Source organism: Aspergillus pseudodeflectus (genome assembly GCF_044049435.1).
Source record: "Aspergillus pseudodeflectus strain CBS 756.74 chromosome Unknown BJX68scaffold_11, whole genome shotgun sequence".
NCBI classification, from domain to species: Eukaryota; Fungi; Ascomycota; class Eurotiomycetes; order Eurotiales; family Aspergillaceae; genus Aspergillus; species Aspergillus pseudodeflectus.
Window position 1 is genome coordinate 299,471 of NW_027263787.1, and position 23,354 is coordinate 322,824.

The 23,354-nt window shown below is 51.4% G+C and overlaps 8 protein-coding genes across 8 annotated transcripts; 4 read left to right on the forward strand and 4 right to left on the reverse strand.

The window, feature by feature from the left end:
* Window positions 1-637: 637 nt before the first annotated feature.
* On the reverse strand, window positions 638-3,063 carry BJX68DRAFT_30922 (OSTA/TMEM184 family protein). Its single transcript, XM_071048952.1, has 6 exons — window positions 2,833-3,063; window positions 2,607-2,757; window positions 2,245-2,542; window positions 2,048-2,173; window positions 1,848-1,997; window positions 638-1,791 (listed from the first exon to the last, which is right to left on the reverse strand). The coding sequence occupies exons 1-6, from the start codon at window positions 2,873-2,875 to the stop codon at window positions 931-933; spliced, it is 1,629 nt and encodes a 542-aa protein (XP_070901508.1). The 5' UTR covers window positions 2,876-3,063; the 3' UTR covers window positions 638-930.
* A 395-nt stretch (window positions 3,064-3,458) lies between these two features.
* BJX68DRAFT_232163 (SAP domain protein) lies at window positions 3,459-5,656 on the reverse strand. The gene has a single exon (XM_071039448.1). It carries the CDS (start codon window positions 5,525-5,527, stop codon window positions 3,671-3,673), a length of 1,857 nt encoding a protein of 618 aa, XP_070901509.1. The 5' UTR covers window positions 5,528-5,656; the 3' UTR covers window positions 3,459-3,670.
* Window positions 5,657-6,004: 348 nt separating this feature from the next.
* On the forward strand, window positions 6,005-8,612 carry BJX68DRAFT_253905 (phosphoenolpyruvate phosphomutase-domain-containing protein; the record flags this gene model as incomplete). Its single annotated transcript, XM_071042804.1, has 5 exons — window positions 6,005-6,783; window positions 7,044-7,303; window positions 7,384-7,673; window positions 7,734-8,307; window positions 8,362-8,612. 5 exons carry the CDS (start codon window positions 6,005-6,007, stop codon window positions 8,610-8,612), a joined length of 2,154 nt encoding a protein of 717 aa, XP_070901510.1.
* A 234-nt stretch (window positions 8,613-8,846) lies between these two features.
* On the forward strand, window positions 8,847-10,999 carry met2 (homoserine O-acetyltransferase). Its single transcript, XM_071039449.1, has 3 exons — window positions 8,847-9,034; window positions 9,100-9,490; window positions 9,543-10,999. Exons 1-3 carry the CDS (start codon window positions 9,004-9,006, stop codon window positions 10,582-10,584), a joined length of 1,464 nt encoding a protein of 487 aa, XP_070901511.1. The 5' UTR covers window positions 8,847-9,003; the 3' UTR covers window positions 10,585-10,999.
* A 3,080-nt stretch (window positions 11,000-14,079) lies between these two features.
* On the forward strand, window positions 14,080-16,019 carry BJX68DRAFT_31012 (uncharacterized protein). Its single transcript, XM_071048953.1, has 4 exons — window positions 14,080-14,289; window positions 14,394-14,612; window positions 14,685-15,081; window positions 15,140-16,019. Exons 1-4 carry the CDS (start codon window positions 14,140-14,142, stop codon window positions 15,949-15,951), a joined length of 1,578 nt encoding a protein of 525 aa, XP_070901512.1. The 5' UTR covers window positions 14,080-14,139; the 3' UTR covers window positions 15,952-16,019.
* A 68-nt stretch (window positions 16,020-16,087) lies between these two features.
* Window positions 16,088-19,008, reverse strand: BJX68DRAFT_253908 (uncharacterized protein; the record flags this gene model as incomplete). The annotated part of the gene is made up of 3 exons (XM_071042805.1): window positions 16,088-17,783; window positions 18,181-18,409; window positions 18,462-19,008. 3 exons carry the CDS (start codon window positions 19,006-19,008, stop codon window positions 16,088-16,090), a joined length of 2,472 nt encoding a protein of 823 aa, XP_070901513.1.
* A 660-nt stretch (window positions 19,009-19,668) lies between these two features.
* On the forward strand, window positions 19,669-21,468 carry cpa1 (carbamoyl-phosphate synthase (glutamine-hydrolyzing) CPA1). Its single transcript, XM_071039450.1, has one exon. The coding sequence runs from the start codon at window positions 19,996-19,998 to the stop codon at window positions 21,352-21,354; it is 1,359 nt and encodes a 452-aa protein (XP_070901514.1). The 5' UTR covers window positions 19,669-19,995; the 3' UTR covers window positions 21,355-21,468.
* BJX68DRAFT_232180 (putative GTP binding protein (Gtp1)) lies at window positions 21,441-23,339 on the reverse strand. Its single transcript, XM_071039451.1, has 9 exons — window positions 23,143-23,339; window positions 23,049-23,077; window positions 22,971-22,985; window positions 22,886-22,910; window positions 22,519-22,837; window positions 22,338-22,447; window positions 22,140-22,285; window positions 22,015-22,072; window positions 21,441-21,962 (listed from the first exon to the last, which is right to left on the reverse strand). Exons 1-9 carry the CDS (start codon window positions 23,169-23,171, stop codon window positions 21,590-21,592), a joined length of 1,104 nt encoding a protein of 367 aa, XP_070901515.1. The 5' UTR covers window positions 23,172-23,339; the 3' UTR covers window positions 21,441-21,589.
* Window positions 23,340-23,354: the final 15 nt, after the last annotated feature.

Genomic DNA, 23,354 nt, shown 5'->3' on the forward strand with positions numbered 1-23,354 from the left:
CAGTTTGGACCTGTGAGTTTGTGGACGTGATGGAGCCGCACTACGAAACGCTAGAGGAGCTTGCCATGACGGAATCAGATTACGACTGTGAAGGGATCGTATTCTTTGGAGATGAGGTTGAGTTGTCTGATTTCGAGGCACTCAGGGTACTATGAATTAACAGCAACTTTCTTTTCCCCGTTAAATAGGAGCTGCGTCCTTTGCGGGAGGTATTGCCGGAAGGGTTGAAAGAGTTAGAGGTGTACTACCATACTGAGCCCCAGGATACTTTCTTCTTTCGAGGTTGGTCTGACCGGCATATGTACTTGTATGATATCCCCGGTTGGTGGCCTGGGGCGCACTGGCTTTTCGAGCTGCTCCAGGCACGGAAGGCAGGTGAAATCAATCAGAAAAAAGTGGCAATCTGCACGCCGGAGCGCCATCCGACGGTAAGTGCAGATTCAGAGCATGTGCCCTCTGAAAAGGATCATGCGAGCCCATCCAAAATAGTCACTACTTCGCAGTCGGATGCCAGTTCTCCACAGGCAGGTGTTCAATTGGCCTCTTCCAACTCGCGTGGCTAAATTGGCTAGATCCGCCAGAGTAGAATTGAAGATCTTGCTCGAGCGTGAGAACCCAAGGTTTGATGAGTTCGACGCTTTAGATATTCTTCAAGAAGTCATAAGATTTGGGGAAGTCCCAATCGAGGACACTTGGCTAATTCATTTCTCCTTCTAAGCGAAATGATCTGAACTAAAGACGCCATGGTAGTAGATTGACTAGATATACAAGTCTAGAAAGGTCTGTCCCAAAGTCATGAACAAATAAGAAAAAAGAAGTTCGCTTAAACCATGCGTGCAGGGTATTATTTTAAACATCAATGTGAAAGAAAGCGGTCAAATAAAACCGAAGGCGAGCAAATGCAGTCGTTATACAGATAGGCAGTAAGCGTCACCGATGCCGTTGATCCGAGTCATACCGGGTATGTGATGGCTGGTACGAATCCGGTAGAGGCATTGGAGGCTGTTCTTGTAGATCTGCCGAAGACGGGAAGCGGCCGTGGCTGCTTGAATACTCCGAGGAAAAGTGTTGCCCGGGATTGCGATAGTAATTGCTTTCATCAGATGGTGTCCTCGATGGTTCATAATGCACGTCTTCAAAGGGGGATATTGGCCGAGAAGCGCGTAAATCTGGCTCTGCGAGGTGACCATCGCTTGACTGGTTGCCGACCAGATAAGAGCGACTGTGATTGCCCTCCTCATATGGTGGAGGGGCGACCCCTAGGTCGGCGGTCGATGGGTTGGGCTGCGCATGGGACAAAAGCACCTCCCCTTCATCGTCTCCCAGACGTCCGTAACGACCCGAAACACCACCAGCCATCATGGCTCCTGCGCCCTCGTACCTTGTATCAGAGGTGTGTCCCGCATTGTCCGTTTGGCTGAGGCCGATAGTTTCAGTCGATGGCTGGTAGCTGGGGTCCATAGTACGCTTCTTTCGTCCGACAAACAGCCAGCGTATACTGCGGCCTATAGCTCTGACAAGGTCGATGGGATTGAGAGAGTCAGCAAGAGCGCCCAGCCCCCAGCGTCCGCCTTGGTACGTGGTTTTACCATTTCCATACATGTCGGTTATCTCATCAGTCTGGAAGCCAGTCGCGTAGGGCTTCCATGGGAAGGACCAGAGATGCAGGATGGCGAAGAGGGCCATTTCAACACTGATGATTAGGTTTGCGAGCGAGACCTTTAAATCTGGAGCAGCCATCTTTTTCGAAGAACTGATGACTCCAGAGGAAAACAAGAAAGATATGACACTCTAAAGCTATATGTTAGAACGACAAGCCCGGTGCAATGTATGAGTTCAGTACTTACCGTTTGCCAGAAGGAAAGGAAAATGACGAGCTTGATTGATAAGATTTTCAAGAAAGGGGAGTATTCGCTGATCTCATCTTTGATTTGAATGTAGAACTGGATGAGGCAGTACATTGCAATGGTGACAGCAACACACTCAATAGCTAGGACCTGTTGGCATTATTAGTATGAGCTTTAGGTACATGTCAATCGCAGCGTACCCAGATGTGTGCAAATGCTGGATTGAGTGATTGCTCGCAGTACACGTCGAATTTCTGCGTCACGACGGCCACGATGGTCATCAACACTCGCAACAGACAGTATTGAAAGACACCGACCCAAACGACCTTGTCCAACGTAGTCAGCCTTCAGTTCCGCAAAGATAATGATGCGCGTCGAGAGTTTGGAGCATCCATACATTGAACCATGTCAAGCCACTGCGCGGGACCCTCCACAGACCTCTCTCTCCACCTGAACATTTCTGGAGCCAGTTGACAGGCCACACCCAGTTCTTCGGCTGTATTCCGCGGAAGTAATCCTTCTGACTATGCAGATCCGGTGCGATATAATGGCAAAGCAGGGCAAAGAATGCAGCAATCGTGAACGCTTCGTAACAGTCGCCGAGAACATCGAAGTATACAGCGTGCTTGTAGTAGTAGGTACTGAGCCAGGCGACGAGGGCGTAAATAGGTATCATCCACAGGATTCGAATAATACTGTATGAAGAAGCGGGGCGTTAGCAACAAGGAAGTATAATACAACCAAGAATCGGGTACAGACTGTCGTTGTTCCACGGGTTTGCTGTAATGTGTAGCATGGCGCATAATCAAATAGAAGGAGATGAAGCCGGCGACGAGCGCAAAAGCGCCGATTATGATCAAACAGAGCTCATGGAACGTGAGTCCGCCGTCCCACAAGTCAACTTCATGTACTATAATCGAGAGGTAAACCGGTTAGCAATCGCATTGTTTTTATGATGTAAAAATAGACCTTGCGGAAAGCATACTAGTCTCGTCCTCCTCCGTCGTGTTGCAGACCGGCCAGCCCATTTTCGCGCTGCTGGTGGAGGCCCTGAGAGATAACGAACAGTTGTTGATGTAACTTCACGGGGAAAAGTGGAAAGTGGACGGAGAGATCGAAAGAGTCTTGAGGAATCTTATCCGCCGAGACTATTTTTGGGGCCTTGCGGAGTGGCGGCAGATCAACCCCTGGAACCACGCGACCGGCAATCTTCGGTATCTTTGCTTTTTCCCCCTCGTTCCTGGGAAGCAGGTTTTTGCAGACTCTAAGAGTACAGACGTCCTGAAGCAGAAAACAGCTCGAAAAGCTAGAATTTGAGAAGTGAAAGCGCTGTGAGAATCGTAGACAGAAACCGTGGAGCCGCGGAAGGCTCGCGCTCCAAACGTAAGGCTTACCTAACTAGGAAGTGTTTTTCAATACCTAGCAGCCACCATGAACCCTTGGAGGTGGAGCGGCGAGGATTGATTGTTCTAAAATTAGACCTTTTGAGACTCTTATAGAAAGAGAGATATGAGAAGATCTGTCGAAGAGGCGACAATTGAAGAAAAGCAAGAGAATGAATGAGACAATTGTTCAGGCAGCAGAGAAAAACCAAGACAACCAAGCTTTGGACAAGCCGACTGAGCCGTCCAATGCTGGTCAGCCGCCAAGCGCCAGCGATGCTTGTCATACTCCGAGTCTGTATAGTTTCATGGGTAGTAAGATGTGTAGCTCAATGAGTTAATATACATTGGTGTCGCCATGGTTTTTATAACATCCTTAGCTATAATACACCGAGCCGTACGTACGAAACTTGGGATATCAAAAGCAGCTATATCAAGCCATCAATATCGATCCCTCCGGCTATCCCTCCGCGCATTGATTATTCCTCCACCACGACCTCCTCGACCGCGACCTCCGCCTCTACCACGGCCACCGAATTCCGGCCCAATGTCGACAAACTGGTCACCATCTTCAAACGTTATGCGCCGCGTTTCATCTCCGCCTCGACGAGGGTATGATCCTTTTCGCAACAAGTCATCGAACCTATCCAGGCGTCGGTCTGCGATATCTCGAGAGACGGGGAGATAATAAAGCTTCGGCTTCGCGGTCGTCGATTTGAACAGCTCATCTAGAGGCTTGAATCCTTGCCCAGGCTGAGAGCCACGGCTCGGCTGGGTAGGGCCGCTGGGACGTCTCCCTTGGTGCTGCATCTCAGCTCTGGGCCCGCGAGGAGGAGGGTTTGTAAATTCTATTTGTGCTGAGCCCCGACGAGCCTGATTTCCCGCGTTCTTGTGGTTGACCTCTTCCAGGATCGCCTCGACCCCTTCATCAGTCCGATCGTATCTAACTTCCCATCGTGGGGGAATCCCACTTCGCCCGCGTGCTTGCTCTTCTCGCTGGATCCATTCCTGTACTTTATTCTCTGGGATGAAATCGACAAACAGTGCCTTTCTGTTTCGTTCATTTGGCCAAACAGAATCATGAAGAGAGTTGCGCACCCTCGAAGCAGTCGAAACGTCGATAAATTGGACGAAGCAATGTGTCTTAATGGTATCTAAATAGAACTCAACAATCGAGTCAGGATTTGGTGACGAGTCGGGAGCAGTTGCCATGGTTAGTATGTGATTTTTGAGAGCGGCGGGTTGGAGAGGACGCATAAGGCCATCTATGAACAGTGCAGCTGTTGCAGCGTGTAAGGCGGGCTTGACCTCAACATCTCCCATTTCCGCATCGGCGGAAGGAGATGCGGGGCGAGCCCTTTGGCGTTCCGGTGCAGTGAAGAGGCCTTTGAAACGCATATCCTGCTTATGGGACTTGGGCGATTCGTGACTGGGCTCTGCGCCCCCTGCATCTCTTGAAGGTGGGTTTTCCTGGAGTGCAGGTTGCGAAACCTCAGGTGCGATAGGCGCATTATCGGCCATGAGGGAATCACCAGAGCTCGTTTTCTCAATGTCGCCCGGCTGTTTCTTAGAGGTTTCCTCGTCAAGGACCTTAGCCTTCTTATTTGCGACTGCCTCTAGATGCGGGGCGGGACTCTGGCTGCGACGCTTCCTTTTTCTGACATCATCTATAACCTCCTCTGCGGGAAGCGGCGTCGATATCGCCGTATTAGCGCCAGATGTTTGAGCACCAGAAGGCGCGGCTGTTGCAGCAGTCTCAACACCAGCACCAACCTGAGTGATCGAGGAATCTGCTTGAGCCTCACCTCCAGGAGCCTGCTCATCTGTCTGGGCGGCTTCAACCTCAGATTGTTTTTCCTCCCCTCCAATTCCCTTATCCTTATCTTGAGCTTCTTGCGTTTCTTCGACAGGTTCTTTCGGGGGAGACTGTGGAGGGCGATCGACCGCATCGTCTTGGGGCACTGGCGCCTGAGATATATCCTCCACTGGCTTTTCATCGGCGGGCTTCACCTCGGGTTGTATTTCTAACTCATTATCAGGCCTCCCATCCTGCGCTGGTTCATTCTCAACGTTCTCAGCGGTCGTAGGCTCCTCCGGCTCGACAGTTTGCGATTTCTCAGGTTGCCGTTGCTCAGTAGCGTCGGCAGCTTCATTTTGTTCCTCATCGAGTCCCTTAGCATCTTCTTCTGCCAGTCTCTCGACGATCTGCTGCTTAACCCGCAACCCTGTCTGAGGAATACCACGTCGCTTGAGCTCCGCCTTCAGATCGGTGACCTTCCATGACGAATAATCGGTCATTGCGGCGAGTATAAGAAATCAGTGCTAGAATCGCGTGCGTTGTGCGGTTTCTCTCGTGTTTCTATCAGCCAAAGTCTGTCATACTTGGGGGGCTCGCTCGTTTGTTCGATGGTTTGCGACGTTGAGTCGGTATGCGACGCGATGCTCTCGTCCTGTTTGCTGGAGCTTTTAAAAGGCTGGAGAAAGAGCTAGTCCTATTCCGGTGAAGTGGCTATTTCAACCTAACTTTCTCCGATCTAGCGCATACTCCACCGAGCCGACCGTGGTCTTTCCTCCTCTTGCCTGTGAATGGTCACTTTAGGAGCAACTCTCCATCAATAATACGAGCGAGGAGCATCAAGTCAAGGTTCCAGTGACTCAATTCATTGGATACATATACTATGGAGGCACCCGGCCCACTGAAGCTCTTTTTGATCTCTCTCCAACTCCAAGACAGCGTGAAATCTGAAGAGAAATTCGAACCTAAATTGGTGCATCATGACCGTCCATACTCCACAAAATGAGCTCGCAAAGCGCCTTCGAAACCTCCATGTCCCGGGAGACCCAATTGTTTTCACAAACGTCTACGATGCGGCGACAGCTTCATTCATAGCGAATCATCCAACAACGAAAGCCATTGCAACTGCTAGCTTTGCCATAGCTGCCTCTCAAGGCATCCCTGACAATGAAATGACCTTAGCACAAAACATCGCAACTGTGCGATCAATTGCGAGTGCTCTCACTGTGGACGGCCTGCCTAAGCTTCCATTATCTGTGGATGTACAAGACGGCTATGAGAATGTCGCCGAAACCATCAAGGAAATTATAAGCCTCGGGGCGGTAGGATGCAACATCGAAGACTTCAATAACCGCACGGAGCAGATGAGAACCCTTCCAGAAGCTGTGAGCCGGATAGGACTGGCGATTCAGACAGCTCGAGAGTTGGGCGTCCCCGACTTTGTGATCAATGCTCGGACAGATATCTTAGGTCACGGGGGATCAGTCGACGATGCAATTGAGAGGGGCAAGGCGTTCCTAGCAGCTGGAGCCTGTACAGTTTTTGTATGGGGCCCAGGCGGGAGAGGTGTAAGGACCGAGGAGGTTGAAAAGTTGGTTGCCGCGCTTGATGGGAGGCTCAACGTCAAGCTTGTCATCAAGGACGGCTACCTCACTATCCCAGAGCTGAAATCGGCCGGAGTCTCGAGGATCAGTATGGGCCCGGAGTTGTACAGGGCAGCAATGCGGGCGTTTGAAGAGACGGCCAATAACTTGCTAGAGTCCTGGAAATGAGAGACGTATTGCTATGTATATCGTCTCTGATATCAGCCGCATGAAAGGTTGTGGTAGTGGTGGGGTTCTGTTTTTTCCCGCGCGATCATCAGGCGCCAACGCCGAACTCCGATAACAATAACAATAGCCACTATATAATCATCCCCGCACCCTCTGCTGCCAATCGTCTCCAAATCTCTTCCATTTGAATCAACCATCCTTTGAACGAGTAGAAACATTGGAATAAACCAGCAAACCCACCACTTAGAATGCCTGAATTTCCCGACTTCCTACCTGTCGAAAACTCCACAAAGCCCTTCTGGCGCACGGAGCTCCACGAACTCGATGAGCTCCGAACAACCCCAGAGCTACCACAGCGAAGCGATTTGGTGATCATCGGCGCAGGATACTCTGGAGTTAGCCTCGCCTATCACATCTTCAAGCAGCTTCCCGCCTCCGACCAGCCCCACCCCGCAATCACCATTCTTGAAGCAAGACAGATATGCTCCGGAGCGACTGGTCGGAATGGTCAGTGACAGCTGCCCAGATATTCAGCTGCTCCTCAGTTGTTACCTATGAGAGTGGCTACGTGCTAACACAAATTACAGGCGGCCATTTGCGTCCTGACCTATATGGCAATATCCCAAAGTATATCGAAAGATATGGCGTCGAGGCCGGCGCTGAAGTCGCGAACTTTGAGATTTCGCACATACCAGCATTGAAGAAGGTTATCGCTGAAGAGAATATTGATTGCGACTTGAATCTGACCCGGAGTATGAATGTGTATCTTAACGAGCAGGAAGGGGAGCAGGCGAGACAGATCTATGAGGCGCTTGTCTCTCGAGGGCTCGAGTATACATCTGATCTCCATTATACGCCCCAGAAGTATGCTGAGAAGGTATGTTGAATTGTTGCCATACGATATGAGTGCTTTGAATCTTCGGCTAATGAGGAATAGATATCAGGCGTCAAGGGTGCTAAAGCCTGTATCTCATACACAGCAGGCAGCCTCTGGCCGTATAAGTTCGTTCTAGGACTTCTCTCAAAGATTGCTGATTCTCCATTAGTCAATGTTCAAACATCAACCCCGGCGACTTCAGTGACCTCCGAAGATGGCGTGCATATTGTCCACACACCGCGTGGCTCAATTCGCGCATCTAAAGTTGTGTATACGACGAACGCTTATACGGCAGGACTCTTACCAGAGTATTCGGCCAATATTGTGCCATGCCGGGGTATCTGCTGTCACATCTCAGTCCCAGAGGGCAAGCATGCTCCCTTCTTGCCATACTCTTATATTCTCAGGACAGCCGATGGGAAGGGCGTGAGCTACCTGACTGTACGGCCTGATGGAAGCATCATCGTTGGTGGTGCTCAGTACACCTTTTTCGACCAAAGGGAGCAGTGGTATAATGTAGTCGACGACAGTACACTGATAGAACCGACGAAGAATTATTACGATGATTATATGCAGCGTACCTTTAGCGGCTGGGAGGATACCGGCGCATATGTGAAGGAGATCTGGACTGGCAGTAAGTATCTCATCCTCACCTCATGAACGCGAATCGCTGATATGTTTGGCAAAGTCATGGGATACACAAGCGACTCTTCACCCCATGTTGGGGAGATCCCAGGCCAGCCTGGAAAGTACATAAGCGCAGGCTATGACGGTCATGGCATGCCAGTGATTTTCCTGGCCACGAAAGGACTTGCGGATATAATTGTAAAGGGGCTGAGTTTTGAGGAGACCAAATTACCCCGTACCTTCAAGACGACGGCTGAAAGGATCCAGAAGGCTGCTAACGGTCCTGAGGGTGGAGACATCTTTGCGGAGTGACTAGATGATAATTCAAATATGAGTCAACAGTTATAATAATGAGTTCGAAGTAAAAAGTAAAACAAGCTGCGAAGCACCTGGTGCCTGAGGCACCAGACTTTACCCTCCGTATCGGCCGTATCGTCTGAGCTTGGCACGGGAAAAGCATTGAACCGCGCAAGTAGTGGGGCTCTGAAAGAGTCATCGCCTTGGAAGTTCGGGGCGCCTGGGGCACCTTAAAATTCGGCTGAAAAAGACCGACTCTCGCCCCTCCGAGTTCTTTTCTGACAATGATGAGAGCATAGTCACTTACTTCAATCCCTCTTCTCTCCTTCTTTCTTTTCCCCTGACCTCAGGTCAATTCAATCGCTCCCTGTTTCGTCTCTTCCCGTCAAGACAAAAGTGGTGCACAATGGCCACAGAAACCCCCACTCTGCGACTCCGTCAGTTTCCCCTCATGGCCCCTCCCTGTTCACCCGTTGCGTCGGACAGCTACTAAATCCCGTAGAGAGAGTCGATTCTCAACCTGAGAACCCTTTTTCGGCCCTGATTGCCGATCAATCCTTCGTCACGGTTCCCTCGTTCACCCTTGAGTCTGGTGTCACCCTACATAATGTTCCCGTGGCGTATACGACTCGCGGCACTCTCTCGCCAAATGGCGACAATGCGTTGGTCATCTGTCATGCTCTGAGCGGTAGCGCGGATGTCGCAGATTGGTGGGGACCACTTCTTGGTGGCCCAGGACAAGCATTCGATGTCTCGCGATTCTTTGTGGTCTGTCTCAACAGCCTTGGTAGTCCTTACGGAAGTGCCAGCGCAGTGACGTACAAGGATGGGAACCCGGAAAACGGCCTATACGGGCCGGAGTTCCCACTTACAACGGTTCGCGACGACGTGAAGTGAGTGTTTTCTTCTGCTGCAGCTACAGAGCAATATGCTAATTAAGTGAAGGATTCACAAGATGGTTCTGGATTTCTTGGGTATCAAACAAATCGCAGCTGTGGTTGGTGGATCAATGGGCGGCATGCTCACACTCGAATATGCATACTTTGGCAAGGACTATGTCCGGGCCATCGTTCCCATCGCTACGTCGGCCCGCCACTCCGCATGGTGTATCAGCTGGGGAGAGGCACAGCGGCAGAGCATCTACAGCGACCCCAAGTATGAGAATGGATTTTATCCATTTGATGATCCCCCAGCTACTGGTCTTGGAGCTGCTCGGATGTCGGCCCTACTGACCTACCGAAGCCGTAACTCCTTCGAGTCGCGCTTCGGAAGAAACGTTCCGGATCCATCAAAGCGTCAGAACATCAACGGCACTGAGAGGCTGCCCACCCCTCCGAACGAGCACTGGGCTATCCACAATGACGGCCACAAAGGCAACTGGAGCCCAAGCGGTCGCAGCTCTCCCGCTTTGGAGAAGACCGAGGTGCAATACATGGACCCGCAATTCTCTGGGACAAAGACGTTCAGCAAGACCATTGCGACGCCCGATGCGAGCAATACGAAGCGGCCCCCGACATATTTCTCGGCCCAGTCCTACCTCCGTTACCAAGGAGAGAAGTTTGTGAAACGGTTCGACGCAAACTGTTACATTGCGATTACTCGCAAGCTCGATACACATGACGTTTCTCGCCAGCGGGCCAGTCCCACGTCGGAGAATCCCGTGCGCGAAGCACTCGGCCAGATTGAGCAACCTACGTTGGTGCTTGGAATCGAAAGTGATGGTCTCTTCACGTTCGAGGAACAGAAGGAAATCGCTGAAGGCATCCCTGACTCGCGGCTCAAGCGTATTGAAAGCCCGGAGGGTCACGACGCCTTCCTTCTTCAGTTCGAGCAGGTCAACAAATACATCCTCGAGTTCTTCCGCGAGGTCCTACCCGACATCATGTCCAAGTCTCCTGCCGATGGCGCCGCAGTTGACGGCGTTGGCAAAATCACCAAGAGCAGCACCTTTGGCGAAGCCGAGGTCGAAGATATCACCGCTTGGTAAGATGGCTAAGCAGTGTTCATATCGTTGGCGCAGGGATTGCAGCCTTCACATCAGTTGACGCTATGGCGATGAGCATGGGGTCACTACTACGCCTTCTCTCGGCCAAGAGAGAACGCACCGGCGACCCTCGTCGTCGCCACAGCTCAACAACATACGGGAGTAGTTGTGCAGCATCGTTATTTTCATTCTTAACCAGTCAGAGAGATGAGCATCCAACTGCCTCTCTCGTAACCCTCTCACAGGTCAGACTGTAAAGAAGCATCCAACTGCTCTCCATCAAACAAGCCCTCGACTACAGGTCTCTTGCGATACCAAATCGTGAGGGTGATGGGCATTTATAGACGGACGTCTAACATAGTACAGTATATGATGTCTACTAGTATAGGTCATGAACGCATGTCATTCTCCTTTTCCACCTTTCTTTCGAGTATCCTATGGTTTCTTTAATATCATGACCCCAGTAAAAGTCGAGCATTGGACACTCATGAAAGTGATCTGTCACGTTGAGCGTTACTCGGCCAACCCCTTGAGTTATCCCTCTCCAGCCCAAAACGCCCCCTTGCGGCACTCTTCTAGGTGAGCCAGCCTACCAGCGAGACCCAGATCTGATTCCTCAACAGGACCATGACGACCCATCGCCCTGTGTATGACTCGCAAACCTCAGACAGGGCCGCCGCGTCGTGCCCATGATCGTGCGATGGCACTCAGCTCTGTGGGACCCCATATGGCATGAGTCCCATGCACGACGAAAAGAAACGCCCTATTTACTGACAGTGGCCGTCTCTGATCCACGGCTCTCCTCCTTCTGAAAATGGCGATCTGAATCCAAGCAACGGGTCAAGTTTCAGCCTTCGATGCTTGTTCTTAGACATGGCAAATGACCGTTATTTCTTTTGCTGCAAGCGCCGGCGTCTGGGATGCTGCTTGCTGGCCCCGTGACGCTGTGCAACTTTGGGCTGCCTTTTCTCGACTCGCCCTGTCTCGGTCTGTCTTCATCTTCTTCTCTTCTTCTTCTCTCATAATACCGTCGCTCCTTTTCGTCCCTTTTTGTCAGCTTTCTTTTGGTTAGGAAGTTCTCTTATTACATTGGATACCATCCAAAACAGTCCTTTCCCTATATTCAAGTCTTCAGCGTGAGAGTTTACCTGCTCATCACGCCACAACTGCCTTTTTCGCGTCCGATCCCTCGAGACTCTCCTGTTGTGCATACGTCTGTGGCAGACGGCTTGAGGCTTAATCGTCGAACTTCCCTGTTTCTATGCGACTCGTCTGAGATCTTCAACAGACCCCGCTCGAGCCCGATAATTGGAGTCATTCGTTCCGAATTGTTTATCTTCCCCGCATTCCAGTCCATTCATCCCTTTGGATAACCTCTTCGTTCACCACATTCCGATCTTGCGGTCCAGATTGAATTGTTCACATAGCTCTCTTCCGTTTGCCCCCACCGGTTGCTTAGGACTGGCTCCCAGCTCTGGTTATTTTTGTCATATCCTGAGTCAATCTTGAATGATCGTCGCTATAAGTCTTTGATAATTTGGTACCGAGATCTGCCATCTACGAACTATATGCTTCGATCCGCAAAATGGATGTCCTTCTTCCCAAGAAATCCGCGCTGAAGAGGCGCGCTTCTTTATCTCTTCTATTTGGGTCGCAGGTGAGAGCGCATTATTACTACCTATTTTGCTTGGGCGCCACTAACATAAACAGAAACCAACATTCGCAGCCCTAAACGATAAGCCTACCCGCTACTACGATTTCGTCGACACGCCGGCCCTCCGCAAGCCTGCTTCGCCATTGATCGATCGTCAGGATATCCCTCCAGAACTCGAATCGAAAATTAAATATGCCTGTTCATTGTTGGCGTACAGGATCGAACAAGGGGTTCCGTCTCCTCCCAGAAACCAAGTCCAGCGGCGCACCACGCGGACAGAGCTAGTTGAACAAATGCCAGTAAAAGCTCAACTAGAGTCGAAGTACCCGATCTCGAAAATGGGCATGCAGACCGGGTATGATTCCGGTGTTGGTCTAACACAGCAGCCAAGTATGCAGACAATGAGGGTTCTGCACTCTCGCTCCGGCGATGCATCAGATTCTGGAGACACAAGAACAGTGTCTATCTTCAGTAATAGCAATACGCGTACTGGGACTTCCTGTTCCAATACTAGTGCCATCAACTCAACAACGCAAAGTCCTAAACAGAACGGGAACGAGCTGCAATCAATGACTGGTGAAAACGTCCCGGGGCAGGCACAATACCAGGACTGTGATACAAAGGCTTTCCTCACCGAGGCATCACAGCCACTTTCCTCACATCCTATGACCAACATAAATGGGGACAGCCCCTCCACCACCAACAACAGACGCGAAATCTTCCTCAACCCAGACACAACCACAACAACAAATCTCTCCTCCGAGACCCTCTCCTCTCACCCATCCCCAAGTCTAGGTCTTTCACGAGTTCCCGCACACCAATACCAACCCTCCAACCTGCGCGACTCATACCAAGCTCAAGAGCCGGAACAGGAGGAGGGGCAAGATTCCAACATAATCGGTCTAGGAACAACGTGCACCAACAGTTGGTCTCACCACGGCAGAACCCGCAGCATAATCATTGACTCTGACGGCCGTGCCCGTCTCCTTACCCCCGACGAAGAATCTCAGCGCAACCAAGCGCTTCAGCAGGCGGTGCTCGCGAGGATGACACCAGGTTTCATGAAGTATAATCCGATACCGATTCGTCAGCCCTCCGAGCGCCAAAGAAGGGAGACTACATCATCCGTTACACAAGACGGGCAGGCCGTTGGAAATAAAAGACATACTAGTAGGCTTTCCCAGCTTGGGCTCTTACGGCCCTTTATGGAGACAGAGGGGTTGAGCGCAGGTACAGTAAATGACAAGCGAAGCGGTCATTACTCGACGAGAAGTATACTACGACGCAAGTTGCGGCTGGGTCAAAGACCCCGAGAGGACGAAGAGGATCATCAGAAGCAGAGTGATGGTGTGTCCATGTTAAAAAGGTTTGGGAAGAGATTCTTCTCTCGCGAGCGCGATGGTTGTTCGTCTGCCTGAATCAGTTCAATTGTGCCTAATACTTTCTTGATATCCTCTTTCCCAGCCAGTAGTTAGCAGCAAATGATTCCCTTTGCTGTTTTAGTGAGGGCATTCTGCATACTTCGTGGTATGTTAGGGTAACAATAGCATGCAAATATATAGCAAGGCACTTTGCCAAGAGGCACTTGGCGCAATCCATTTATCACATGTTGCAAAGAAATCCTGTGCATACCAGCTTTACGCATTTTGACCCATAGTACATGAGTTCCAAACTACCTAGGGCCAGTTGATCTCGAATTCACCCAGACGTTTTTCCGCCTCTGACGACGGCGATTCACCCTGACAAGAACTTAATCTTATCGCCCATCGACTAACCCCGAAGCAGCAAAGCGCCGCCAGCTCCAACTCCCCAATTTGCATGATTTCTCCGCATCACCTCCGTGTCCCAACTCCCAAGCTCACTCCCTCAGCCCTCGAAACCCGAAAACAAGAGATACAAGCACAATGCGCCGCCGAATAACCTACATTCAGCCCCCGCACGCCCCCTTCCACCCCTCCCAAACAACACTCACACCGAACACGCTCACAATCAGTAACCTCGACGCCGCCCGCGAGGAACGCATTACGTTGGGGTTTGATGAGTTGAGCGGGGAAGTATGTTTGCTCTCACCCTCGTCACGTTACGCTTTTCCGATAACCATGTTGCTGCTATTTGATCGAATGGGAATAATTGCTGATTCATTACGTCTCGAGAACAGCTTTGGCAGGTACTGAAACAATGTCACCAGGTACACGTGCGGTGGGCGCGGAGAGAGCAATACCAAGCCGTCTCACCGTTTTCGAGTCGTGTGAGTCCCGGGTTGCATGTGTTTTACTCGCCGATTCCTTCTTCAGGTCATAGTGGATTGGACAAGGAATCCTTGTGTATATTGTTAAAGAAGGTTTTCGATTCGGGGTTGGGTTGTGAGAGTCCCGAGGTTCGTTCTTCCCTCACGTCTATACTTTCCGTCATGAATATGGGACTCAAAGGGCTCATGGTTTCGGTCTAGAAATCGTTCATTACGCCTCCGATCCTCTCGACGCGATTTGCTTCGACCGCTGCGTATCAATTCTACGAATTACTGCCCTCGCTCCAGAACTTGGTGACGTATATACAGCAGAAGCATTGCGGGCGGGATGATGAAGGATGTTATCGGCGCGCGGAGTTGATCTCCTCGGCTGATTCTATTGATGTCAACTATGATAGCATATCGCACTCCTTGACGATGTCCGGGTATTGGTCGAAGGCGCCGGGCGGCGCAGATGGGTGGACCGAGGTTATCCAGAAGTATCAGGGTGCCAAAGGTCAGGTGGAAGTTGGGCTTCTGGGCGCTGAGCCGGCGAATGAGCCGGAGGAGATTAAGATGGGCGGGTTGTTGGCCGTTGTTGGGGAGGATACGGAGTTGAGTATGTTTAATTCTAACCATGGTTGAAGCCGTAGAAGGTTGGGCTGACTGATTCGCAGAGCCAACTCTTTTCTCGTTTCCATCGCGACATCACCTTCACCCCGAGGGCGCGGGGTACTCAGTCTCGTTCTCGCCTCCTACCGGTCTGCATCCTACGATGACTATCTCGATGCCCCGGGAAACGCTCAAGGAGCCACCCGGGCGCCCGGACGCCGAGTGCGCTCTGCACGCCTACCTAACCCTACCATCCTCGGTCTTTGGCGACAAGTACCAGCTTTCAACGTCAGACGAACTATTCCTCAAATCACATAACCTGGTTGCTCTCAGAGCGGTGGCTGGTGAGACAGACCTCGAGGCGCCGGATTGGTTTGTATCCCACTGGGGCTCAAGCTGGTTACTCGAGCTTGCGACTCCGTCCCAGTCCGATAAGAACCTCGAGGACTGGAACGTCACGATACCCCTGCACCTGCGATACCTGCATCCCTCCGAATCAGGGTACCGGACAGCTTTCGTGCCCTGGCCTGTAGTCTTCTGGGCTTGCACCGCGGAGGACGGCACAAAGATGGGGATGAACCCATTTGATCGTGTGAACCTGGGATGGGAAGGTCTATTTGGACCTAAATCCATGTTCCACCAGCTGCAACCTTCTCCGACTAATGAGGATGCTGTCCTCGTAGAGGAGTTGAACGTGCCGGTTCTCACTCTGCAAGAAGGGGGCAGTCTCTTCCAGAGTCGGATTATTGAGTTGAGCACTGTTGCTGTCATAACTCTTGGCTTCCTGTGGGTATTGTGGAAGCTGGGGCTTGTGGCGGGGTCCTCGGGGATTAGACCCCAGCGGAGAGAGGCTGACAAGCACGCGAAAGCCGAGTAACGCTGCATGATACTATATTGTAATTTAGCGTTGTTTCACCGATATCATTGGATAGACGTCATGTTGCATACTTGCAGCCACCTAGCGTGCCATACGTCTTAAGAATTATGCTGATAGCATTGAAAGACGTTCACAATCATAGTCCCTCCATATCGAAGTCTCGAAGACTGGGAATATCAACAAGGATATCACTCAGCCACGAAAATCCCGGATAGTCCATAAGCGTATGATCGGACTGCACAGCCGGTTCTCTAAGCTGCGTCTCAGCGGGGATCGAGACAGATGGGTTAAACTGCAGAACATCCCTCAGCGTCTGCATATCCTCTTCCTTCCTCCGCTGATGCATCATAATCATCAAGTACGCCGTCGTGTATGCCTCGCGCATGACTTCCGTGTCATATGCAGACGCCACTTCATGCAGTGTCCGCATCGCATCCCGCAGCATGGCGAGCGAGGCACGATTATCAATTGCTAATAGCGTGCAGACTACCTGGAAGGGCACATTCGCGATTTGATGCCAGGGGGAGCTTGTTGCTACCAGCTCTGATGAGGCTTTTAGCCCCTTTCCGGATAGCGTGAGGACACGGTCGAGGAGGTCGCCGGAGATAATAGAGTTGAGCGCTCGCAGGCGGCGGTAAATGCAGAGCATCAAGTTGCATTGAACGAGGATAAGATGCGGCTGTATGTAGATGATGTCGAGGACGTCCGCCAGGGCAGATTCGAGGTTTGGAACATCCTGCGCTTCGTTCGGATCTAGGCTTTCGGAGATGGGGAGGAGGTTGAAGATGTCGGTTGCAGTTGTCGTTGCGAAACCATTTGTTGTTGGTCGGGGGCTTGGTGGAAGGGAAGTTGCGCCTTGTAAAACGACGCGGGAGCGGCCGAGCTCGAATGAGATCCACACGTTCAGATGGCGGGCCATGGCGAAGAGGCGCCGGCGGGTTTCTGGGTTGCAGGATTCGGTTGTCGTTGCACGGTCAAGAGCTGTGTTTGATGAGGGTTCGATGTGCATTCCTGTTGCCTCGATGAGGTGCATCAGGGAGCAGCTCGCCATCCAGGCGGCGTGAGCTGTCGTTGTCATGCGTAGGTACGCCACTCGGAGCACCCATCCCGTCACTGTGTCGACCGGTGAAAGTGGCTCGTTCTGTAGTCCCTGCTCTAGGATTGACCTGGCAGACTCAATAAGCTGTAACTCTTTCGGAGCGGCCCGTCGGCGCGAAAAAAGATACCCAAAAGCAGCAACGCCGCATAGGACAGCATCGTACGGCCCGAAACCCAAAGACTCCGATGTCGCGGGCAGCCATCGTCTGCTCACCTGGCGCAATAGAGTATCCCGGTCGATGAAGGGATAACACGGATCAACTTTGTCAAAGAAGATACCCGCGAGCGAGCGCATCTCGTCTTGGGAAATGATGTCCACCACAGGCAGGGCCTTCACAGACGCCAGCGCCTGTGACCATTCTGGGATTGGGTAACGGGCACCGACGTTCCAACCGAAGAGGTGCAGCTTCGGGGCACCCGCAACATCATTCTTTGGATTCAGACGTCTCGCAAAAGCGGCACCGGAGTTTGCTTCGAGGGCCTTGAGTAAGAGCCCGGCCAAAGCGGCTGGATTCGTTTGTTGATCGTGTTGTCGTTTCGAGGCAAGATCGTTCTGTACGGTTGCTGGGCTTAGAAGGGAGCTTGCTGCTGACTGCGACTGAAAATGCCGAATGTCTTTCTTCTTCCGCGCGAGCAGGTCATAGTGACAGTCTGCGCCAAATTGCGCGCAGGTTGTACATGGCTGGTCGCCAGAGCATTTGCGTTTGCGGGACTGACAAGAGGTGCAGGCGATTCTGGATCGCTTCCGGTTTTGCTCAGCCATGCCGCCAGCTTTGCTTGCTTAAACCATGCAGAGCGGAGTTTCGAAGATTAAGTTAGAAATTGGAGAAGTACAAAAGTCAGAGAAGCTTATGATTCCTGCAGCTCCAGATGTGCTCGTGAAATGGCCATCACGTGGATTCGCGTCTTGAAGAATTTACCAGATCAGGTTAAGCCCGACGCCAACCGAGGCTCTTTTATCCCTACAATTTTCTCATCTCTCTCCATGGCACGATCGCGCTTTTCATTGATATGGGCTTACCCTCGGCTTTTGAATCTGGAATTTTAGATCGGCCCTGGTCCAGACCATAATCCTGAGCTTCTGATCTTCATCTAGCGTACGCCAAGTGGTGGAGTTACAAATCGTCATACTTCCGCCCATCTGGGTAGCGCATCAGCTTTTTCAACTCATCCAAGTCAGGCATCCCAGCGGGACCGGGTATGTAATGCAAATTCTCCCGAAATGATGTTGCATTCCACCACAGCTCGTTCTTGTGCAGTACCTCTGTCATTTGGCCCTGGTCGATAAACGTTCGGACCTCGACCATCTGTCCTTGATGCCACCTCGTTACCCAGACATTAATCACATCAAAGGAGTCCCCTGGTTTGCCTCAGCATAAATACTTCAAGGCTATGACTGCTAGGGAAGGTACCTGAATTCTGCAAACCGCTAAACCGGATCTCTTGAACAGACCATCGACTGTTACAGCCACCATGAATCGCCTGCGGACGAACCTCGAATGTCTCCGGGTGGTCCATGAAGCACATCGAGGCTCTACGGAGTGCGTTCAAATAGAAATGAAGTAGGTCGTGGTAATGCCCTGCAATTGGGTGATGGCCCATGACGTGGAAGTCGACGTCCTTGTTGACATACGTGAAGAGTTTGCCCATGTCCTTCTCCAGAACCTTAAAGACATCGTATATGTACATCTGGGTAACATACTTGCAGTCTGTCGATGGATTGTCGAATCTGAAACCTCCCCTCCGGGGGTCGGGAGGGTTATCTATGAGTCCATCCCCGTTGCATCGGCCATCTGGATCAACTATGCCGGATCCATCGCAGCCAGGCGCCTCTGAAGGGGTTCGAGGATCAAGAATTGAGGGCTGATAGCCTGCCCATGCAAGTGAGGCTGCGTAGCTGAGGGCGCTGATCGATATTATGCAGGCTGCTAGAGCCTGCAAGTTGTATTTCGGGACCATCGACTGTGCTGAAAATGGTAGGGTCCGAGTATATTCCACGGAAAGGGTACCTTGAATGAATCCATGGATAACTCGGTACCTTTAGTTTTATTTAACATGGCTTTAAATCCCCGATCATCTCTAGAATATGCCGAACCCATGCTTGTGTGACTACTTTCAGCACAGACTGGGATGGTCGAACAAGTGCACTCACCACCCGGTTGTACTATGGAGAAAAGAGCCGATATATTACGAAGCCCATGGCCTTTGTATTCGAACTGCTTGGAGATGATAACGTGTGGTTCTGATGTCACAATTAGCAGCATCTTCGATCAGCAATCCACTGAGGCATCGATTCTCCAATGCTGCTTGATTATTTAAAGCCAGGCTCTAGTATCTTTGAAAGGCCACCGTGATAAGACCCTTTTTTCCATAAATATGACCTGAACAATGAGCAAATGCCCCACCCAGCGCCGATACCAACAAAGAAGTTGAGAGAAGCGATCTGGAGCCTCCGATAACGCGACGACCAAAAGAAGCAATATGCCGGCCATGATTGGCGGGTTGCGCAGAAGTCGGTGAGGTATGCTCACGTGACCGGTGACCGGCCCGAGACTCGCACTGCAAAAATTTGAACACTTAAAATCGGACTCCCGCCGCCGCTCCCCTCCTGACTCACTTCTTCCCCAGTTCCAACCTCTGTCCTGCCAAACAACGCCAATTCATGTCTCTCTAAACTATCTTCTTCTCAAACTTCAACTTTTATCAGTTTAAATAACTGGTAGCTCACAGTCGCGTTCATGCGTTTGGCACCCTCCACCTTCACTTCTCAGGTATGCCCTTGGGAATCCCTTCGTGGCTTTTCCGAAAGTCAGTTGTACTAATTTGATATCTGTAGGACTACATCTCGGATCACCTCTGGAAAGCCTCCGGAAATTACTGAACCGACCTTAACATATCATTGAATTCCTCTTGTTTCTACACACACACAACACTCTCACCTCCAAAATGATGTTCACCCGATTCGTCAAGACGGTTCCCGCCAGGGCTCCGGCCTTTTCATCTCCCATGAGCTCCTTCCAGACCCGCTTCATGGCCACTGTTCGCTCTCAGAGGCCTCTTGAGCGAGCAACCTTTACGATCCGAGATGGTCCTATCTTCCACGGAAAGTCCTTCGGTGCCCGCACCAACATTTCCGGAGAGGCCGTCTTCACCACCTCTCTGGTTGGATACCCTGAATCCCTGACTGATCCCTCCTATCGTGGTCAGATCCTGGTTTTCACCCAGCCTTTGATTGGTAACTACGGTGTTCCGTCTGCTGAGAAGGACCCTCACGGTCTTCTCAAGTACTTCGAGTCGCCGAACCTCCAGGCGGCTGGTGTCGTCGTGGCTGACGTTGCTGAACAATACTCTCACTGGACTGCCGTTGAGAGTCTCGGCGAATGGTGCGCCCGTGAGGGTGTGCCTGCCATCTCTGGCGTTGACACTCGTGCCATCGTCACCTACCTCCGTGAGCAGGGTTCTTCCCTTGCTCGTATCACCGTTGGTGAGGAGTACGACGCCGATCAGGATGAGGCTTTCACCGATCCCGAACAGATTCACCTTGTTCGCCAGGTCAGCACCAAGTCTCCCTTCCATGTGAGCGCAGCGGACCCTCAGTGTCACGTCGCTGTTCTCGATTGTGGAGTCAAGGAGAACATTCTGCGCAGCCTCGTCAGCCGCGGTGCTAGCATTACCGTCTTCCCCTTCGACTACCCCATCCACAAGGTCGCTCACCACTTTGACGGTGTTTTCATCTCCAACGGCCCCGGTGACCCTACCCATTGCCAGGACACCACCTACCACCTCCGCCGCCTGATGGAGACCTCTCAGGTCCCCATCTTCGGTATCTGCCTGGGTCACCAGCTCCTTGCTCTGGCTGCTGGCGCTCGCACCATCAAGTTGAAGTACGGTAACCGTGCCCACAACATCCCTGCTCTCGACTTGACCACTGGTCGCTGCCACATCACCAGCCAGAACCACGGTTACGCCGTGGATGCATCCACTCTGCCCTCTGACTGGAAGCCATACTTCGTCAACCTGAACGACTCCAGCAACGAGGGTATGATTCACAAGTCTCGCCCCATCTTCAGCACCCAGTTCCATCCCGAAGCCAAGGGTGGCCCTCTCGACTCTTCCTACCTCTTCGACATCTATCTCGACAGCGTGAAGAAGTACAAGAACAGCCAGCTGGCTTTCCACCCCAGCCGTGAGACCGCTCCTAGCCCTCTCCTGGTTGACCTGCTTCCTAAGGAGCGTGTCGATGTCGCGCCTACCATCGGTATGCAGAACGTGGCTGCTGCCGCTGCTGCCGCCGCCGCCGCTTAAGGGATTTGTATTTGGATGTTATAAGGAGTCTGGTTAATCGTCTGGGTCTGGGTTTTGGTTTGGGTCTACTAGTTCATACGTATTACTTCAATTGAACATTTTTCTATTTTTTTATAACAGTTTATCTTTACAACTTGACCTTGTCAGTAGTCATTCATCGCGCGTAGACATCAAACCAAGCAGTATGTTGTAGTGCTCGTGAAACGTTTCTAGATATTTCTCTTAAAAGGCTAATCTACTTCGCGACAATCGAAACCACATCCTCATCCGCAACAACATGCGACAACCCCACCCGTTGCGGGATATGCCTAGCACTAGCTCCCCAAACAAGCGCGTACTTGAACGTCTCCTTGAGCGTCCGATGAATCTGGTCACAAACATCCTCAATCGTCGAGTTACTTCGCACAATCAGAGCCTCGCTGAAATCGGGCTCAACGCCCTTTCGTTTCGTGTACACGCGCATCAGCCGCAGTTCCTTCCAGATGCGGTCGACGACATCTGTCACGGCGAGATCGAGCTCGCAACTCATTACTGCTGTGTGTGGTTCGCGTGCAAGCTGGTCGAGGAATTCGACGCTTACGCTGTCGACTTTGTTGTAGACGTAAAGGCTGGGAGATTTGTCAGGATTATGTGATTCTCCTATAATGGTGGTTAGCTTACCAGGGGATGTATTTTCTGTGGTCTTTCATGATAACATCGATGAAGTCGTCGATTGTAGCTAGCGCCGGAGTGTTAGTACCTTGTTTTGCCTGGGTGAAACTTGGGTGGAGGAAGGGTTGCCGTACCGTTCTCGTCTCGGACAAGAACTTCGCAGTTAAGCATCTTGTAGTCTCGGAGGACGTTGTAAATAATCTTCTCGTCGAGGTACTTGGGTGGTGTTTGGAAGGTAATCTTCATGCCACCGGCCTTCTTGGCTTTTAGGTAGATATTTCTGTTCTTTGTTAGTGGGCTGAATGCCTATAGTTTGATAATGGAAAACTGACGGAGGCTCCTTGTTAAGTCTGATACCAACGGCATCCAATTCCGCCTCGAGCAGTGCACGCTGCTCAGCCTTCTTTGTAGCGTCCAGGACCATGAGAATCAAATCACTCGTCTTTACCATGTCAGTCAGCCTTCATCCGATACCATAGCATAACAGCACCCGCAAGGCAGAGCGAAACACACCTTAGCAGCAGAAATAACCTGTCTTCCTCTCCCCTTGCCCTCACTAGCCCCCTCGATGATACCGGGCAAATCCAGAATCTGGATCTCCGCACCACCATATTCCAACACGCCGGGAATAGCCGTAAGAGTCGTGAAAGAGTACGCCGCAGCCTCACTCTTCGTCTTCGTGATCTTGCTCAGAAACGTCGATTTACCGACGGAGGGGAACCCGACTAGCGCTACACGAGCATCACCGCTCTTGCTGACATCGAAACCGGAACCGCCGCCGCCCGAGGCCCCGGTGGGTTCGAGAAGTTGGGCTCGTAACCGGGCGAGTTTTCTATACCATGTTAGTCCTGCGAGGAAGCCGGGGTGAGAGATTGCGTACCCTTTAAGAAGACCCAGATGGTATTCTTGTGCTTGTTAGAACAGAGTATCCTATGTACAGGGGTTATACTAGGTGGTGCCCGCACCTGTGGCCTTGTTCTCTGTTATCGAGTTAGTTGCGGGGTTCATATATCAAAATGTCTGGTGGAGAAGAGAGAGCTTACTCTGCGTCCGGCGCATCTCATCCTCGATCCTGGTATAAGTGTAAGTATATGTATTCCCCTTCTTATCAGCGACTGCTATAATTCCAACACATACTCCTTGATCCTCTCCGTAATGTTCACCATGTTGCCGTTTCAAGAGCCCCGCGGACTCGAATGTCGATTTCTATGCGATTTCCGGTGCGGGCAGAGATGTGAGAGGACTTCCAAGGGAGTGAACAAGGATTTGATACGCAGGAAATGAAAGAAATAGCACAAAACAAAGCGCTTCGAGCCGAATATGCTTGATTTTGTCGGCGGAATCTCCGC

Coding starts and splice junctions, on each gene's coding strand:
- BJX68DRAFT_30922 (XM_071048952.1), bottom strand. CDS start 2,875: ATGGGCTGGCCGGTCTGCAACACGACGGAGGAGGACGAGACTA. Junction 2,758..2,832: donor GACGGAGGAGGACGAGACTA/GTATGCTTTCCG, acceptor TCTCGATTATAG/TACATGAAGTTGACTTGTGG. Junction 1,792..1,847: donor TCCTTTCCTTCTGGCAAACG/GTAAGTACTGAA, acceptor ATATAGCTTTAG/AGTGTCATATCTTTCTTGTT.
- BJX68DRAFT_232163 (XM_071039448.1), bottom strand. CDS start 5,527: ATGACCGATTATTCGTCATGGAAGGTCACCGATCTGAAGGCGGAGCTC.
- met2 (XM_071039449.1), top strand. CDS start 9,004: ATGGCCACAGAAACCCCCACTCTGCGACTCC. Junction 9,035..9,099: donor AACCCCCACTCTGCGACTCC/GTCAGTTTCCCC, acceptor TAAATCCCGTAG/AGAGAGTCGATTCTCAACCT. Junction 9,491..9,542: donor ACGGTTCGCGACGACGTGAA/GTGAGTGTTTTC, acceptor AATTAAGTGAAG/GATTCACAAGATGGTTCTGG.
- BJX68DRAFT_31012 (XM_071048953.1), top strand. CDS start 14,140: ATGCGCCGCCGAATAACCTACATTCAGCCCCCGCACGCCCCCTTCCAC. Junction 14,290..14,393: donor TTGATGAGTTGAGCGGGGAA/GTATGTTTGCTC, acceptor TCTCGAGAACAG/CTTTGGCAGGTACTGAAACA. Junction 15,082..15,139: donor TGGGGAGGATACGGAGTTGA/GTATGTTTAATT, acceptor ACTGATTCGCAG/AGCCAACTCTTTTCTCGTTT.
- cpa1 (XM_071039450.1), top strand. CDS start 19,996: ATGATGTTCACCCGATTCGTCAAGACGGTTCCCGCCAGGGCTCCGGCC.
- BJX68DRAFT_232180 (XM_071039451.1), bottom strand. CDS start 23,171: ATGGTGAACATTACGGAGAGGATCAAGGA. Junction 23,078..23,142: donor ATTACGGAGAGGATCAAGGA/GTATGTGTTGGA, acceptor CACTTATACCAG/GATCGAGGATGAGATGCGCC. Junction 22,448..22,518: donor AGGTTATTTCTGCTGCTAAG/GTGTGTTTCGCT, acceptor GACATGGTAAAG/ACGAGTGATTTGATTCTCAT.